At 41.0% G+C, this 16,978-nt stretch overlaps 1 protein-coding gene across 1 annotated transcript in view; it reads left to right on the top strand.

Moving 5' to 3' along the window:
- Positions 1-16,978, top strand: part of OXSR1 (oxidative stress responsive kinase 1) — a 101,853-nt gene that overhangs the window by 10,811 nt on the left and 74,064 nt on the right. Inside the window, exon 2 of the mRNA XM_019418714.2 lies at positions 9,925-10,037. Within this exon, the coding sequence (XP_019274259.1) occupies positions 9,925-10,037 (113 nt within the window). The remainder of the gene's footprint in view (positions 1-9,924; positions 10,038-16,978) is intronic.

The raw sequence follows: 16,978 nt of genomic DNA, 5'->3' as shown, positions 1-16,978 counted from the left end.
ATAAATAGAAACATTAAAAAAAAATTTTTTTTAAAAAGCTAGTGTTTTAGATTTTGTATATATAAGATAAATGATCAATGTTTGATTATACAGGGATGGAGGAACTGGTTTGAGAGTTAAAAAAAATACCATTCAGTAGTCCATTTGCAAAAATTAAAATGATAAAGCATTAGGGAACACATTTACATATTAGAAGACATCTGTTATCTAGGACCAAAAGTACCCTGTAGAGACTGCATTGTGTCTTCTGTGACTTAAGAATGCCTCTCATCTTAGCCTGATGGATAACGGGACCTGTGTGATTAGCTTCCTTCCTCTGGGGCTTCCCAGAGTGGGGCAGGGGCCTTTCACTGAAGGCAAGAGAGTTGTTTTCTTTAGGGATCCCACGAAGAAAGAGTTTGGAAAGGAAAAGGATGGGAGGGAGAGAAAAGTTAATGGCAGACACTGCTGTTCTGCCTCATGAAGTTTTGGGGTGATGGGTTTGTGGGGGGTGGAGCCGACGGCCGAGAAAGAATTCTTGAAGCTATCTTCGGTGCAAAAAGGTGATTTTTAGGAAAGCATGGGGACAGGACCCATGGGCAGGAAGAGCTGCGCTCCAAGTGTGAGGGGCGACCGTTTTACGGAGTCAGAGACAAAGTCAACAGAGTTTCCAGAGAGACTTTCACGTGCTAAAGACTTATGGAGGCCTAGCTGTGTTGTCAGGCCAAGGTTGTTTTCCCTCTAGCAGAGCATTAACCGAAAGACAGTAGGGCGTTCCTGGACTTCAGACTATGATGGAATTGCCTTTTTCTGGTAAACTGGGGGAGACTCTTACCAGTTTAACCATTTGTTTTTTGTCCTTTCTCCTTTTGGGGTAGCCTGCAGTGCCCAAGGAATATCATATACATGTCCCACCTGGAGCAGAGGGCGGTGGTGGGGGGCGGGGGGGGGGTGCTGTTAGCCTGTACTTTGCCCTCACCTTGCCCCACCCTCCGTCATGCCTCATTCGGCCCCGTACTCCTGTGCGGAGCGGAGGGCGAACTGCAAACTGCAAGCTATTTCAATGGTAGCCTATTGGATCATTTTTGTCAAGCAGTAAGTTAGTGTTCTTAAACTATTGTCGAAATAATTCAGGTACACTATTGGATGCCATTGAATGGGAAATGTGTTCTTTTTTTTTTTAATTTTTTTTTTTTTAACGTTTATTTATTTTTGAGACAGAGAGAGACAGAGCATGAACAGGGGAGGGGCAGAGAGAGAGGGAGACACAGAATCTGAAACAGGCTCCGGGCTCTGAGCTGTCAGCACAGAGCCCGACGCGGGGCTCGAACTCACGGACTGTGAGATCATGACCTGAGCCGAAGTCGGACGCTTAACCGACCAAGCCACCCAGGCGCCCCGGAAATGTGTTCTTAAATACTAGATTTTATTTTGAATTTTGTATGACATGAGCTTTGGGTAGAGTTTTTGCTTCATTATAATTCTGAGTTGTGGGGTGCCTGGGTGACTCAGTTGGTTAAGCGCCCTACTCCTGATTTCAGCTCAGGTCATGATCTCATGGATCTTGAGATTGAGCCCCACTTGGGCCTCTGCTCTCAGCACAGAGCTTGCCTAGGATTCATTCTTTCTCTTTCTGTCTCCCTCCCTCCCTCTCTCTCTCTCTCTCTCTCTCTCTCCCCCCCCCCTCCCTGCCCCTCCCCCCTCTCAAAATAAATTTTGAAAAAAAATTTTTTTTAATCATCATGATTTGGGTTTATCCATGTCCATATTGACTATGGTTCTATATGCCTGGCTTTGGTCTGGAACTTTCAAATGGATTTAAATGTAACAGATTTTGTTGAGTTATATAATTATATGTAAATTGTCTTTCAATTTTAATGTCTGTAGCACGTTTGAAATTTGATGTCATACTTGAAGAGATTTTTTTTAGTAACAGCTTTATTGAGATATAATTCATATACTGTGAAATTTGCCAATTTAAAGTGAACAATTCAGTACATTCACAAAATTGTGCAGCCATCACCACTGTCTAATTCCAGAACATTTTCATAGCTTCAGAAACACCCTGTCCATTAGCATTATTCCCCATTTTCCCCTTCCTCTAGTCTCTGGCATCCTCTAATCTACCTCTGCATCTATGGATTTGCCTATTCTGGACAGTCTGCATAAGTGGAATCATACCATATATGGCCTTTTGTGTCTGGCATATTTACTTAGCAAGTTTTCAAGGTTCATCCATGTTGTAGCAGGTATCAGTCCTCCCGTTTCTTTTTATTGTTGACCAGTATTCCATTGTATGGATATACCACATTTTCCTATTCTGTTCTGATGGACATTTGGATTATGTCCACTTTGGGGCTCTTATGAGTACTAGTGCAGTGAACGTCTGTGTGAGAGTTTGTATGTGTACATGTTGTCTTGCATGTACACGTAGGAGCTGAAGTGCTGGATTGTATAGTAACTGTGGTTAACGTTTTGAGGAACTGCCAGACTTTATTTTGTTAATGTTTATTTATTTTTGAGAGAGAGACAGAGTGTGAGCGGGGGAGGAGCAGAGAGAGGGAGACACAGAATCCGAAGCAGGTTCCGGGCTCCGAGCGGTCAGCACAGAGCCCGACGCGGGGCTCGAAGTCACAAAACCACAAGATCGTGACCTGAACCGAAGTCGGACGCTCAACGGACTGAGCCACCCAGGCACCCCTGATGTTTGTTTATTTTTGAGAGAGAGAGAGAGACAGACAGAGTGTGAGCAGGGGAGGGGCAGAGAAAGAGGGATACAGAACCCGAAGCAGGCTCCAGGCTCTGAGCTGTCAGCACAGAGCCCGACGCGGGGCTCGAACTCCCGGACCGTGAGATCATGACCTGAGCCAAAGTCGGACACTTAATCCACTGAGCCACCCAGGCGCCCCATTACATTTATTCATTTTTGAGAGAGAGACAGCACAAGCGAGGGAGGGGCAGAGAGAGAGAGGGAGACACAGAATCCGAAACAGACTCCAGGCTCCGAGCTGTCAGCACAGAGCCCAACGTGGGGCTCGAACTCACGGACCGTGAGATCATGACCTGAGCCGAAGTCGGACGCTTAACAGACCAAGCCACTCAGGCAACACCCCTCCCCCCTCCCTGCTTTTTTAAAAGTTTATTTATTTATTTTGAGGGAGGGGCAGAGAGAGAGGGAGAGAGAGAATCCCAGGCAGGCTCTGCACTGTTAGCACAGAGCCTGACGGGGGGGGGGCTCGAACTCACAAACTGCCAGATCATGACCTGAGCCAAAATCAAGATGCTTAACTGACTGGGCCACCCAGGAACCCCACCAGACTCTTGTTCTAAAGTGGGTACGTCATTGTATAGTCCCACCCACGATGTCGGAGGGTTCCAGGTTCTCCACATCCTTTGCAGCACTTCTTATAGTCTGTCTTTTTTATTACAGCCATCCTAGTGGGTGTGAAGTGTCATCTTACTATGGTTTTGTGAAGAGATGTTTCAAATTGAAAACTTTGTGTATTAGAAAGGGTTATCTGTTGTACATTGTATGTCTTTATTAAAGTCAATATTTGAGGGAATATGTAAGAATAATAAATAACGAGATTGAAATAACTTTAACACTGAAATAAATGATAATTATAAGAAGTAAATTTAAATGACTGTGGTGCCCGATCCTGACTTTTTTTATATATTTCACCATATAAACAAAGGCATTCGACCACATAAACAAAGGCAGCTCTCAATTCATGTTTAAGATGGTCTTTCTTTGCCACGTTCTGATGTTCGTGTAAGTTGACTTGTAATTTGAAAGTGATTGCAAAATTACCAAGCTTTTTTTTCTTTACTAGAAAGAAATTTCTGAAATTTCTTTCCTAGAAATCCAGAAATCTTCTGGAATATCTGAATATTTTAAGATAATAAAAATGGAAATGATTTCTTCTGGTAATATACACAATAATATGACTTGTAAATTGGGGAAAATGGACATTTAAGAGCAGAATACTGTGTATTATTTTGTCTTTTGCTGATGATAAGCTTCTCCTTTTCACTCTGTCTCTGTTAGCTACTCTTAATAGCTTCTATGGATCCTTTCAGAAAACTTTAATACATATATATCCTTTTGTGGGGTGTTTTGCTCTTTGCTTTTTTCCACTTAGAAACTTAAGTTTTAAAGCCCCAGATGTTAAATTGCCTTCTCCTTCTCTTAAATGATCAGATAATTAGCTTTTTTACAGGCTGTTATAGGATCTTATTAAAGTAAATATCTCATTCTCTAAAGTGCATGCTCTTCATGAGAATGTCTAGGATATTGAAAGCATGTTGCGTTTTGCATGAAGCATTCTGCCCAAAGTTGCTTTTTCTTAATATAATTACTGTGTGGTACATGGAGCGCTTTTTCTTTCCCCATGGTCTCTCCTGCCAACATTTTGATAAAATCACTATTTGGGAAGAGGATGAGACAAAGGAGAGGAAAGGGGGAAGAACTTAATGATTGCTCATTTTTCCTTTTTTAAGTATTTACAGTTCATCTCTATTCAGGGCTGAGTGTTTGTGCAGGAGAATGTTTAGTCTGTGGTCATATCAGCGATTAAAATGGTAAATCCAAAACCTATTTTAATGGAATGGGTATAGATGGGGAGTTGGTGGGGATCATTCTTCCTCATGTGTTTGGTTAAGACTTAAGCACCTTATAGACATAGTAAACCTGCCCTATGCCAAATACTTGAGGAGACACGGTAATGTGTTGTAACAGTTTAAACATCCTACAAGAAGACAAAGGGCAAGGAAGTGAACAATCGAGACATTTATTGGGCATCTGTATGTCCCAGGCACATAGTCGGGAAATGAACACTTACTCTCCTGACAGCAGTGGGGCTGAAGTTTGAATGTAAGAATTTTTCCAGTTAGCTGGGCTGTGAGTTGGACTTTGAAAGGAGGCACGAGTATGTGTTAATATGTAGAAAGCAAAGTGAAGGACTTTTATAGAGGCATGGAGATGGGGATAATTAAATTTCATCTGGGGCACAGAAAAACAGCCTGTTCAGTTACCAAGTGGCACAGTATTAAGTAGCTGCTGTGGTTTAGTGATTTGATGAATGACATTGTGTGAATGGTGTTTGAAGATTATCTTATTAATAAGCCGAGGCATATATATATATATATATATATATATATATATATATATATATTAACAATCCAGTAAGCTTACTCAGTTTCCTAGTTATATGTGTACTGTACTTAGTTGTTATAAGTGGAGTCATGAAATATGTAACTTTTTGAAAGTGGCTTTTTTTACTCAGCGTAATGCCCTTGAGGTTCATCCACGTAATGTGCGTATTAATAACTTGTCCGTGTTTGTTGCTGAGTAGTATTTCTCTCTATGGGTGTACCATAGTTCGTTTAACCATTCACCTGTTGAAGGATATTTGGGTAGTTTCCAGTTTGAGGCTATTATGAATAAAGCTGCTATGAACATTTATATGTAGGTTTCTGTGTGAACACCTGTTTTTATTTCTGTGAGATAAGTACCCAAGCGTGAGAATGCTGAGTTGTACAAGTCCACTTTCAGTTTTAAAAGAAACGGCCAAACTATTCTCCAGAGTGACTGTACCATGGTTGTTTTTTTTTGTTTTTTTTTTTTTGTATTAATCATTAGCAATGTGGGAATGATCCAGTTTCATCACGTCCTCACCAGCATTTACTGTTATCTCTTTATTTGTTTTATTTTTTTTTTAATGTTTATTTATTTTGAGAGAGCGAGCATGAACAGGGGAGGGGCAGAGAGAGATGGAGAGAAAGAAACCCCAAGCAGGCTCCGTACTGTCAGCACAGAGCCCGATGTGGGGCTTGATCTCACAAACTGAGATCACGACCTGAGCCAAAATCAAGAGTCAAACACTTAATCGACTGAGCCACCTAGGCACCCTGGTTAATACTACTACTAATATTAATAATAATAATAGTGATAATAATATCAATAATAATAAAGTGATTAATCACTTTAAAAAACATTTTTGTTAAGCCATTCTGATAGGTTATCCATCTCCAACGAATTGCTTTTGCACCTTTGTCAGAAATCAGTGGGGCTTCAAATGTCTATCGATGGATGAATGAAGATGTGGTATATATACACAATGGAATACTGTTTGGCAATGAGAAAGAATGAAATCTTGCCATTTGCAACTACGTGGATGGAACTGGAGGGTATTATGCTAAGTGAAATTAGTCAGAGAAAGACAAAAATCATATGACTTCACTCACATGAGGACTTAAAGAGACAAAACAGATGAACATAAGGGAAGGGAAACAAAAATAATATAAAAACAGGGAGGGGGACAAAACAGAAGAGACTCTTAAATATAGAGAACAAACAGAGGGTTGCTGGAGGGGTGGTGGGAGGGGGGATGGGCTCAATGGGTAAGGGGCGTTAAGGAATCTACTCCTGAAATCACTGTTGCACTATTTGCTAACTAATTTGGAGGTGAATTAAAAAAAAGAAAAAAAAATCAGCAGGGCTTATTTGTGTAAATCTATTTCTTGGTTCTTTGTTCTATTGTGTGTATTGTCAGCGTACAGATCCTCTTCATATTTTATTGGATTTATACCATTTCATTCATACAGTATTTCATTTTGGGGGAACAGGTTTCCACTTACTTGTTCATATCTGGAAATGGGGTTGGTTTCTTGTGCTGATTTTTTTTTTTTTTTTTTTTTTTTTTTTTTTTTTTGGCAACCTTGCTAAACTGTCTTACAAGTTCTAGGAGCTTGTAGATTTCTTGGGGTTTTCTTTATAGACAATCACGTCATCTAAAATAAGGGCAGTTTTATTTCTTCTTTTCCAACTTGGGTGCTTTTTATTTCTTTTTCTTTATAATTATGGGTATCTCGTACTGTGTTGCCTAAGAGTGATGAGAATGGACAGCCTTGCCTTGTTCCCAGTTCAGAAGTATTCAGTCATTCACCATTAAGTATGTTGTTTGCTGTAAGGTTTTTTGTAGGTGTTCTTTATGAGGTTGAAGAAGCTCCCCTCTTCCTAGTTTGCTGAGAGCCTTTTATTATGAATGGTGCTGAATTTTTTCAAGGATGTTTTTCTGTGTCAGTTGATACATGATTTTTTTTCCCCTTTGGCTTGTCGATATAATGTGTCGCAGTGATTTTTTTTTTCTTTCATAATGTGTCATCAGCCTCACATACCTGGAATACATGATGCTTGGTTGTGGTGCATTAGCTATTCTGGATTTAATGTGTTAATATTTTGTTAAGGATTTTACAGGTCAGTTCATGAGAGACATTGGTCTGTAGTTTTCTTAATTCTTTGATGTCCTTGTCTGGTTTTGGTATTGGTAACGACTGGTTGCATAAAATGGGTTGGGAGGTGTTCCCACTTCTTCCATTTCTGGAAAACATGTAAAATGACTGCTAATTCTTTTGTCAGTGTTTGGTAAAGTTCTGGGGATTTTTTTTTAAAGAACTTTTTTCAATTACAAATTTGATTTCTTTAATAGGGTTAGTATTATTCAGGTTATCTATTTCATCTTGGCTGAGTTTTGATAGTTGTTTTCAAAGAATTGGCCCATTTTTTCTAAATTGTGGAATTAGGAACTGAAGTTGTTTGTGGTATTCTCTTTTTTGAAAATTTGAGGTAAAAGTCACATAACCATATCCACCATTTTATTTATTTTTTATTTCTTTATTTTTTAATGTTTATTTATTTTGAGAGAGAGAGAACACACTCGTGCCAGTGGGGAGGGACAGAAAGAGGGTGTGGGGAGAGAGAGAGAAAGAGGGAGAGAGAGGGAGAGGGAGGGAGAATCTCAAGCAGCTCCATGCTATCAACATGGAGCCTGATTCGGGCTCAATATCATGAATCTTGAGATCACGACCTGAGCCGAAATCAAGAGTGGGACGCTTAACCCACTGAACCACCCAGGTGCCCCAAAACCCACCATTTTAAAAGTGTGCATTTCAGTGGTTTTTTTAGTATAGTCACAGGATTTTGCAACCTCTAAATCCAGAAAATTTTCATTATCCCAGAAAGAATCCTGTTCCTCTTAAGCAGTAACTTTCGTTGTCTTCTTTTCCTAGCCCCTGGCAACTAGTAATATATTTTCTGTATGGATTTGCCTGATTTGGACATTTCATATAAATGGAGTCATACAATTTGTGGTTGGTTTATTTCACACAGCATAATGGTTTCAAGGTTAGCCATGTTGTTGCATATATCAGTACCTGCTCCTTGGCTCGTGGTCCCATCATTCTGACCTCTGCTTCCGTTATCTCTTCTTCTCTGACTCTGGCTCTCCTTCCTCCCTCTTATAAAGAAAGACCCTTATAATTACATTGGACCCACCCAGATTATCCAGGGTAATCTTCTCATCCTTAATTTAACATAATAACACATGCAGTCTTCTTGCCATATAAGGTAGCATTCACAGGTTTCGAAGATTAGGACATGGACACTTTGTGGGGGACCATTATTCTACCTACCACACGGACATTAGATTTTGTGTTATTATCCACTGCTCCCCGAGCTTCTCTTCTTTCTCTTTTTCTTTCTTTTTGTTTTTTTTTTTTCAGTCCATTTTCTCTCTGTTGTTTAGATTGAGTATGCTATTGATCTTGTCCTCAAGTTCACCAAATTTATCCTCCATCATCTGTAGTATTAAGCCTATCCAGCACTTTTTTATTTTGGAAATTGCATATTTCAGTTGTACACATAATTTCCATTTGGTGGTTTTAAAAAAATAACTTCTGTTTCTTTGCTAAAATTTTCTATTTTTTATTTAGGGGAATTCTTAATTGTTTATCAGAGCATTTTTATGATGAGTGCTTTAACATTTTTGTCGGATAACTCCAAATTGTGATTCACTTTGGTGTTGACATCAGTGTGGTTCTCTCTCTCATTCAAGTGTGTTTTTCCTGATTCTTGGTGTGCGATTTAAAAAAAAAAATGTTATCCTGGGCATTTAAGATGTTAATATGAGGCAACTCTTGATCCTGTTTAAGTCTTCTGTTTTAGTAGGCAATAACTCCATTTAGGTTTAGTGTGTAGGTCCTGGCCTGCTTTTGTGCAATCAAATGCTATACCACTGAACTATACCCACTCTGGCCTGCTTTTGTGAGCTGGGTAATTCCTATGATAATCTAGTTTTCGGAGCTCTGCATTGCTATTCTCTTCTTTATTATTCTGGCATCACAGGAAGTCCTGCTTGATCTCTACAGGTGCTGCTTGCGCTGACTGGTGGGTGTGGGCCCCCATCTCTGCTACTACGAAGGGCAGATTGCCTGGACATTGCCCCAGGTGGGGCAAATCTGGTCTGCTTCTGTCTGGGGCTGGGGTGGAGACTCTGCTGATGCTGATGCTGTGATGACTGGGGATCCTCCACTGTCTGAGATAAGGACTGGGGAGTCTGTCTTCCCTCTAGGTCTCTGCTAAGCTTCCCCCTTCACAGTCTTTGGCCAAAAAGCAAGATTTTCTTGTTTGTCCGTCTATGTTGGTGGTTCTGGGTTTCAGGCTTTTCTTGTGCCCAGCCATGGATATATGGGAGATAAAAGGAAAACCCAATGAACTCACAGTGGTGCTTTTCCTCACATCCCAAGGCCCCTGGCTCATCCACCTTCTACTTTTAGGGTCATCTTAGGATTGTCTGATGAATTCTTTCTAGGGTATTCAGTTGTATTCAGAAGAGAGGAGCAGGGAAAGGTGAGCCTGTGCCATCATACTCAGGAACTGGACCTGTAGCCATTTTGATTCTTCCTCCCTGCCAGTATTTATTAGCAATTCTATGAAATGGTCGAAGGCCTTTGCTTTTATTGACACCCTGCTTTTTAGGGTGTCATCTGTTGTTGAGTGTAGGAACAAGATAAGGATTATTCTCTTGTTAAATTGTGTGGGAATTAGAAATGTCATGTTCTTATCTATTCATCTATTCATTTACTCATTTATGTATTTATCTTTAGGGAGCGGAGCAACGGCTGTGGTCCAGGCAGCGTACTGTGCCCCTAAAAAGGAGAAAGTGGCAATCAAACGGATAAACCTTGAGAAATGTCAGACTAGCATGGATGAACTCCTGGTATGCACGTCTCCTATTTATTTCTTGGAGAAATACACTTCTGTGTATATTCGTGTTGGAGTGAAAAATAACCAGAAATTTTTTTATTGCTTTTCTAAAAAGAAGGTTAAGTAATGTTTTTTGTAAATTTGTAAAATAAGTAAAATATTATAAATTAAGTACTGTTTATTGTAAAATTTACAAAAATCCAGGGAAACAAAAAAATTAGTTGTAACCCTCTCATTCTGAGATTAATACTTGCTATATAGTTTTTTAGACTGTGTACATTTAAATATCTTTGTATTTTTATGATAATGTAGCCATCTACTTGTTCTTTTCATTGAAAATTTAATCAAATTTTTCTGTGTCTATATGTATGAATTAAAATGCTTTTTAGTATGTGTGTGCTTTTCCATTACGTAGGTAGACCACATTTTATTTAAGCTATTTCTGGTATTGGACAATTAATTTTTTTCTCTTTTTTATTGTTATAAACCTTGCTTCCTTGCTCGTCTCTTTCCTTAAACTAGTATCATGCTGGTATCGTGCAGTTACGATACCTGGGTTGAGTGGAATATGCTTGAAAAGGCTTTGGCCTCCTAGGAACATGGTACCAGTCTGCATTCTGACCACTGATGCAAGGTGAGAGGCAGAATGACCCCCAAGCAGCATTGCCTTCTCCAAAGGCTGGGGAAAAAGAGAGGAAAGGGAGACTCAAGGATTAGTAGCTACAAGAGATGTCCTGTGGCATTAAAAGAGGGTCACACAGAGATTGTTTTGTACTTCTTTTATGAGCCCTGACACCCAGAGCTGTGGGTGTGTAGTCAGTTTCAGCAATAAGACATGAGGTAGATTTTCAAATCATTTCACTTTGTAAATCCTCAGTTTCTTTGGCTTAAAATGGAAATAATAATATCTGTTTTGTGTACTTCACGAGGTTTTTCTTGAGGATCAAATGACCCAGTACCTGAAAACTATAAACTGCCATGCAAATGTGAACTAATATTGTTATTTTCTTAAGTATTTGTCTAAGATCATGTGCGGTTAGTGATAGAAAGGCAGGAGTTAGGCCTGGGATGATCTGCCAGTCCAGAAGTCTTTCCACTCCCAGACTGGATTTAATTTCTGGTGTAACCTGCACTGAGTATTAGGGAAGACTGGGATAAAAGGAAAAGGGATAATGGAATTACACGTTGAACTTTCAGCAGAGGAAACAGATGCATTTCTTTAGGAGTTGGTAATGTATGAGCAGAAGCTGAAAAAGGAAGTTTCTGGTATGATCTTGAGCCTCTCTGGTGAGAGAACATAGACCTGAAGGGAGATGCTGCTGGAAATCCTACACAGTGATCTTGGATTTACGGATGTCCGCAACCCCTTAGGGCATCATTTGGATATTGAACTGCAGTGATCATACAAAAAGGCTATAAATCGTAAACTAATTCTTTTGAGGAAACACAATTTTTTTTTTCTAATGTTAATTTTTGAGAGAGAGAGAGAGAGATAGCACCTGTGAGGGGCAGAGAGAGAGGGACAAAGGATCTGAAATGGGCTCTGACAGTGGAAAGCCTGAAGCGGGACTCAAACTTACAAACTGTGAGATCATGACCCGAGCTAACGTCAGACAGTTAGCTGACTGAACCACGCAGGTGCCCCTTGAGGAGAAACAAAATTTTTAACCTATATAATTAAGACTGGAATTTGAGAAGCCCAGTATGAATTTGTATCATTTGTCAGTTACTTTACATAACCCTTAAGGAGAGCTTACAGGTGAATGAAAGTCTTATTATTTATTACTTCATGATTAAAGAAATGAAAGTTCAAAGCTTAAATAACTTGACTGTGTTCATATGACCATAATAGCAAACATCTTTTCAGTGATAGGCACTTAAGTGTACTTTACCCTGCTAAATGCCTCCCATGAGACAGGTAGTAGCTACATTTTACATGAAGGAAGTAAATCCTACGATAAGTGACAGGGTCCGGATTAAAAATCAGGTCTTTCTGAGTCAGGTCTATCGTTTTCTACTTCACATAATGCTAACTAATTATAATCTTGCTTCAAAAGTAGAACATCTGTTCTCAGATGTTTGACATCTAGAAAGAAATATTTGTGTATTAACACTAGGGCCTTACTCGTAGAGGAATGCGTGTTTGGCGTAGCTTGGTAAAAGAAATAGGTTAGCTTTCTCGCCATGGGTTTGCCTCCAGAACACACGTGTCGTGAAAACCACCACTGAACCTAAACCAAAATGGGAAAAGACTCATGTCGACATCGTCGTCGTTGGACACGTAGGTTCGGGCAAGTCTACCACTACTGGTCATCTGATCTACAAATGTGGTGGGATTGACAAAAGAACTATCAAAAAATTTGAGAAGGAGGCTGCTGAGATGGGAAAGGGCTCCTTCAGGTATACCTGGGTCTTGGAGAAACAAAGCCAAACGGGAACGTGGTGTCACCATTGGTATCTCCCTGGGGAAATTTGAGACCAGCAAGTTCTACACGACCATCATTGATGCCCCGGGACTCAGAGACTTTATCAAAAATATGATTACAGGCACCTCTCAGGCGAATTTGAAGCAGGTATCTCCAAGAAGGGGCAGACCCGTGAGCATGCCCTTCTGGCTTACACACTGGGCGGAAAACAACTTATTGTCGGTGTAACAAAATGGATTCCACTGAGCCCCCCTACGGCCAGAAGAGATACGAGGAAATCGTTAAGGAAGTCAGCGGCTACATGGAGGAAATTGGCTACAACCCCGACACCGTAGCACTGGTGCCAATTTCTGGTCGGAATGGTGACAGCATGCTGGAACCAAGTGCCAACATGCCATTGGTTCAAGGGATGGAAAGTGTAGAGTGTAGAGTGGCAATGCCAGTGGAACCACGCTGCTTGGAGCTCTGGAACTGACAAGCCCTTGCGTCTGCCCCTCCAGGATGTCTACGAAATTGGTGGTATTGGTGCTGTCCCTGTGGGTCGAGTGGAGACCGGTGTCCTTAAGGCAGGCCCGATGGTCACTTTTTCTCCAGTCAGTGTTACAACTGAAGTAAAGTCTGTTGAAATGCACCGCGAAGCTTTGAGTGAGGCTCTTCCTGGGGACAACGTGGGCCTCAGTGTCAAGAACGTATGTGTCAAAGATGTTCGTCGTGGCAGTGTGGCTGGGGACAGCAAAAATGACCCACCAGTGGAAGCAGCTGGCCTCCCAGCTCTGGTGATTATCCTGAACCATCCAGGCCAGGTCAATGCCGGATATGCACCTGTGCCGGACTGTCACACAGCTCACATCGCCCGCAAGTTCGCTGAGCTGAAGGAGAAGATGGACCGTCGTTCTGGAAAAAAGCCGGGAGATGGTCCCGAGTTCTTGAAATCTGGTGACGCTGCCATCGTTGATATGGTTCCTGGCACGCCCATGGGTGTCGAGAGCTTCTCTGACTGTCCTCCTCTGGGCTGTTCGCTGTTGGTGACATGAGACAGACGGTTGCTGGGGGTGTCATCAAAGCGGTGGACAAGAAGGCAGCTGGAGCTGGCAGAGTCACCAAGTCTTCCAGAAAGCTCAGAAGGCTAAATGAATATTATCCCCAATACGTGCCACCCCAGTCTTAATCAGTGGTGGAAGAACGGTCCCAGAACTGTTTGTGTCCGTTGGCCATTTAAGTTGAATAGTAAACGACTGGTTAATGACAGCAGTGCATCGTAAAACCTTCAGAAGGAAAGGAGAATGTTTTGTGGACCATTTGTTTTTTGTGTGTGTGGCAGTTTTAAGTTACTAGTTTTTGAAATCAGTACTTTTTAATGGAAACAACTTGGCCAAAAATCTGTCACAGAGTTTTGAGACCCACTAAAACAAAAGTTTAATGAGAAAAAAAAAAAAAAAAGAAATAGGTTAGATCTCCATCATTTTGCCCACCTAGTCCAATAAGCTTTAGATTGCAAATATAGTATTTATATATTTGACAAATAAGTGAAGGGAGGAGGAGAGTGACTTGTAGTAAAGCACATTTAAGATAATTGGCTTTTTTGGGGCGCAAACAAGTAAGGTCCCACCAAAGCCTGAAGAAACATCGGGAACATAAAGAATGCTGGATTTATGTGGTATTTGTAGGGTCAGGAGCTGAGATCTGAGTGAGAAGGGCTCTGTTTCTGAGAGTCGAGAAGCCCTTTAAGTTTATCTTAAAAATCTTTTACATCAACATACCAAACTTTTGGTGTTGTGATTTTTAATTTTTTTTTTCAAAATTATCTTTACAATAACGTAGAAAGGGTGCTGACGCGAACCAGATTATAGGTGCGTAGCCTGTGTGACAGTTATCAGTGAGGAGGCAGTATAGCGCTCCTTTCTTTTGTCAAAATGTTTTCTTGTCTGACTGCCTTTGCTAAGTGTGATTGGGAAATCAGCTGTCAAATTTTACTGCATTTATTTTCTCCAGAGATATTATTCACACTATGCACTATTTTGAGCTTTTTCTCTTCTCTGGTAGATACTAGGACTAGATTCATTGGACAAACACTTGAGGGGAACATGAAGAGACTTAAAATGTCTTTCTATCTACTAGGAGGCTCACAATCCAGTTGAAGAGTTAAAACTCTTGGGATGCCTGGCTGGCTCAGTCGGTTAAGTGTCTGACTCTTGATCTCAGCACAGGTCTTGGTCATGAGTTCAAGTCCTGCGATGGGCTCCACCCTGGGCATGAAGCCTATTTGGGGGGGAAAAAAAAAAAAAAAAGTTAAGACTCTTGTGTCCTATACAAGGCCAAGCATGACAAACACCTGGAAGAGGTATTAAGTACTTTGAAGTAAGAGAGGAGGCATCCTCCTGGTTACAAGAATGGAGGCCTCCGTGGAGATGTTTGTGTTCTGGCCCACCAGAGCTGGGGGATACTTTGAACAGAGATAGAAACCTTACTAGGCAGGGGTGTAGAGTTGGGAAAGAATTCTTTTTATGTATATATTCATAAATATTAATATCCCTGAAACGTTTTCATAAAATAATTTTAATTATATTATGTGGGACACACACTGATTTTCTATTTCTTTTTTTGTTTCTAACATTACCTACTTAAGTTTGTCTCCTGGCCCATGTGGGTTACAGCCCATAATTTGAGGTACACTGGGCTATACAAAGAGGTATTAAGATTCTAAATTCAGGCAGTGACAGTAATAATGGAAAGGAAGGCACATTCCCTAGACATTTTATTATTTTATTTTATTTATTTTTTAAAGTTTATTTATTTTGAGAGAGAGAGAGAGAACAGCAGAGGGTCAGAGAGATAATTCCAAGCAGACTCCACACCGTCAGCGCAGAGCCTGATGCGGGACTCAAACTCAAGAACCGCGAGATCAGGACCGGAGCCAAAACCAAGAGCTGGACGCTTAACCAACTGAGTCACCCAGGTGCCCCCTGCTCAGACATTCGATAGATGGAAGAATTGTTTGTTTCATATTGAGCATTCCATGAGGGCAGGGACTTTATTGTGTTTACTCTGTATGAGTGAATAACTTAACATTACTTGGGGGCCTGACTGAGTGGTGTGAAACAGATGAAAACTGCTTGCATTGGGGTAATTAGAAAATCAGGAGTAAATGTTACAAATGGAGATGCGTTCCAGGAATGAAAAGTGATCATTAAGCAATACTTGAGAGCTTCCGGTGGAGAACGAAGTCCACACAAAAGCTGTTGGCAGCAGCAGGTAACAGGACTGTCAAGAAAGCACTTTCAGGGGCGCCTGGGTGGCTCAGTCGGTTAAGCAGCCGACTTCAGCTCAGGTCATGATCTCACAGTCTGTGAGTTTGAGCCCCGCGTCAGGCTCTGTGCTGACAGCTCAGAGCCTGGAGCCTGTTTCTGATTCTGTGTCTCCCTCTCTCTGACCCTCCCCCGTTCATGCTCTGTCTCTCTCTGTCTCAAAAAAATAAACGTTAAAAAAAAAAAAAAAATTAAAAAAAAAAGAAAGCACTTTCAGTAGGGGGGGTGGAATTCATTTTGATGTGGAAGGGAGCCACTGGGAAAATTGAGTCAGGAATATAGCACTCTTGCAAAACACTTACATACGTATTTTTCCTTTTGAACTGAAAGGGAAAAGGATAATTTCAGTGGGAGTTAAGATAAAGGAACCCTCCCTCCCACCCCTTAAAGGAATAGACGAGAAGGAAGGAAATCTTTAAGGCCCTTTCGGTTTTTGAATTTGATGGTTCTCTGATAGTCTCCTGTTAGAAGACCCTTTGTGAGCTGTCCCTGCCCACCCCCCCCCCCCCGCCACGCCCCAGAGTAAAGCTGAAAACCCTTAGTTTCAATTTAAGACATTGGACAGTTTGACCCCAACTCTGTGCATGAATTGTCGCACTGTCTTACCTCCCTCATCCAGTGAGTCACCAAGTCCTATGGTGTATACTTCTTCGGCACAGCTCTTGACTCCTCCCTGTCTTTCCATTCATATTGCCACTTATTTTTTTTTTTTTTAGCATTCTGTTTTTTAAAATTATTTTTAGATGTTTATTTTGAGAGAGAGAGAACATGTGCACAAGTCGGGGGAGGGCGGAGAGAGAGAATCCCAAGTAGGCTCCACATTGTCAGCCCAGAGCCTGATCCTGGCCTCAGTCTCATGAACCCGGAGATCGTGATCTGAGCCGAAATCAAGAGCCGGACGCTCAACGGACTAAGCCACCCAGGCGCCCCTAAAGCTATATTTTGAGATAGTTTTAAACTTCTAGAAGAGTTGCAAAAGAAGTACAGAAAGTTCCTGTATGCTGTTCACCCAGGTTCTCCTGACAGTAACATAACCACAGTGTAAATACCCAAACCGAGTAGTTATTTATAATTTTTCAGGCCACCATTGTCCCTCACCCAGGTCATAGCAACAGCCTTAGGCAGTATCATTGCCTCTAGTCTTGCCTTCCCACACTTATTTTCTAATTGTAGCTAGAGTGTTTTTATGAAATGGCATATATAGTTAAAGCTCTGATGCCTTC

This window comes from Panthera pardus, unplaced genomic scaffold, assembly GCF_024362965.1.
Source record: "Panthera pardus isolate Hobbes unplaced genomic scaffold, ASM2436296v1 HiC_scaffold_16, whole genome shotgun sequence".
NCBI lineage: Eukaryota > Metazoa > Chordata > Mammalia > Carnivora > Felidae > Panthera > Panthera pardus.
Note: the sequence above shows the minus strand (reverse complement) of the source record. Positions and strands in the feature narration are given on the sequence as shown.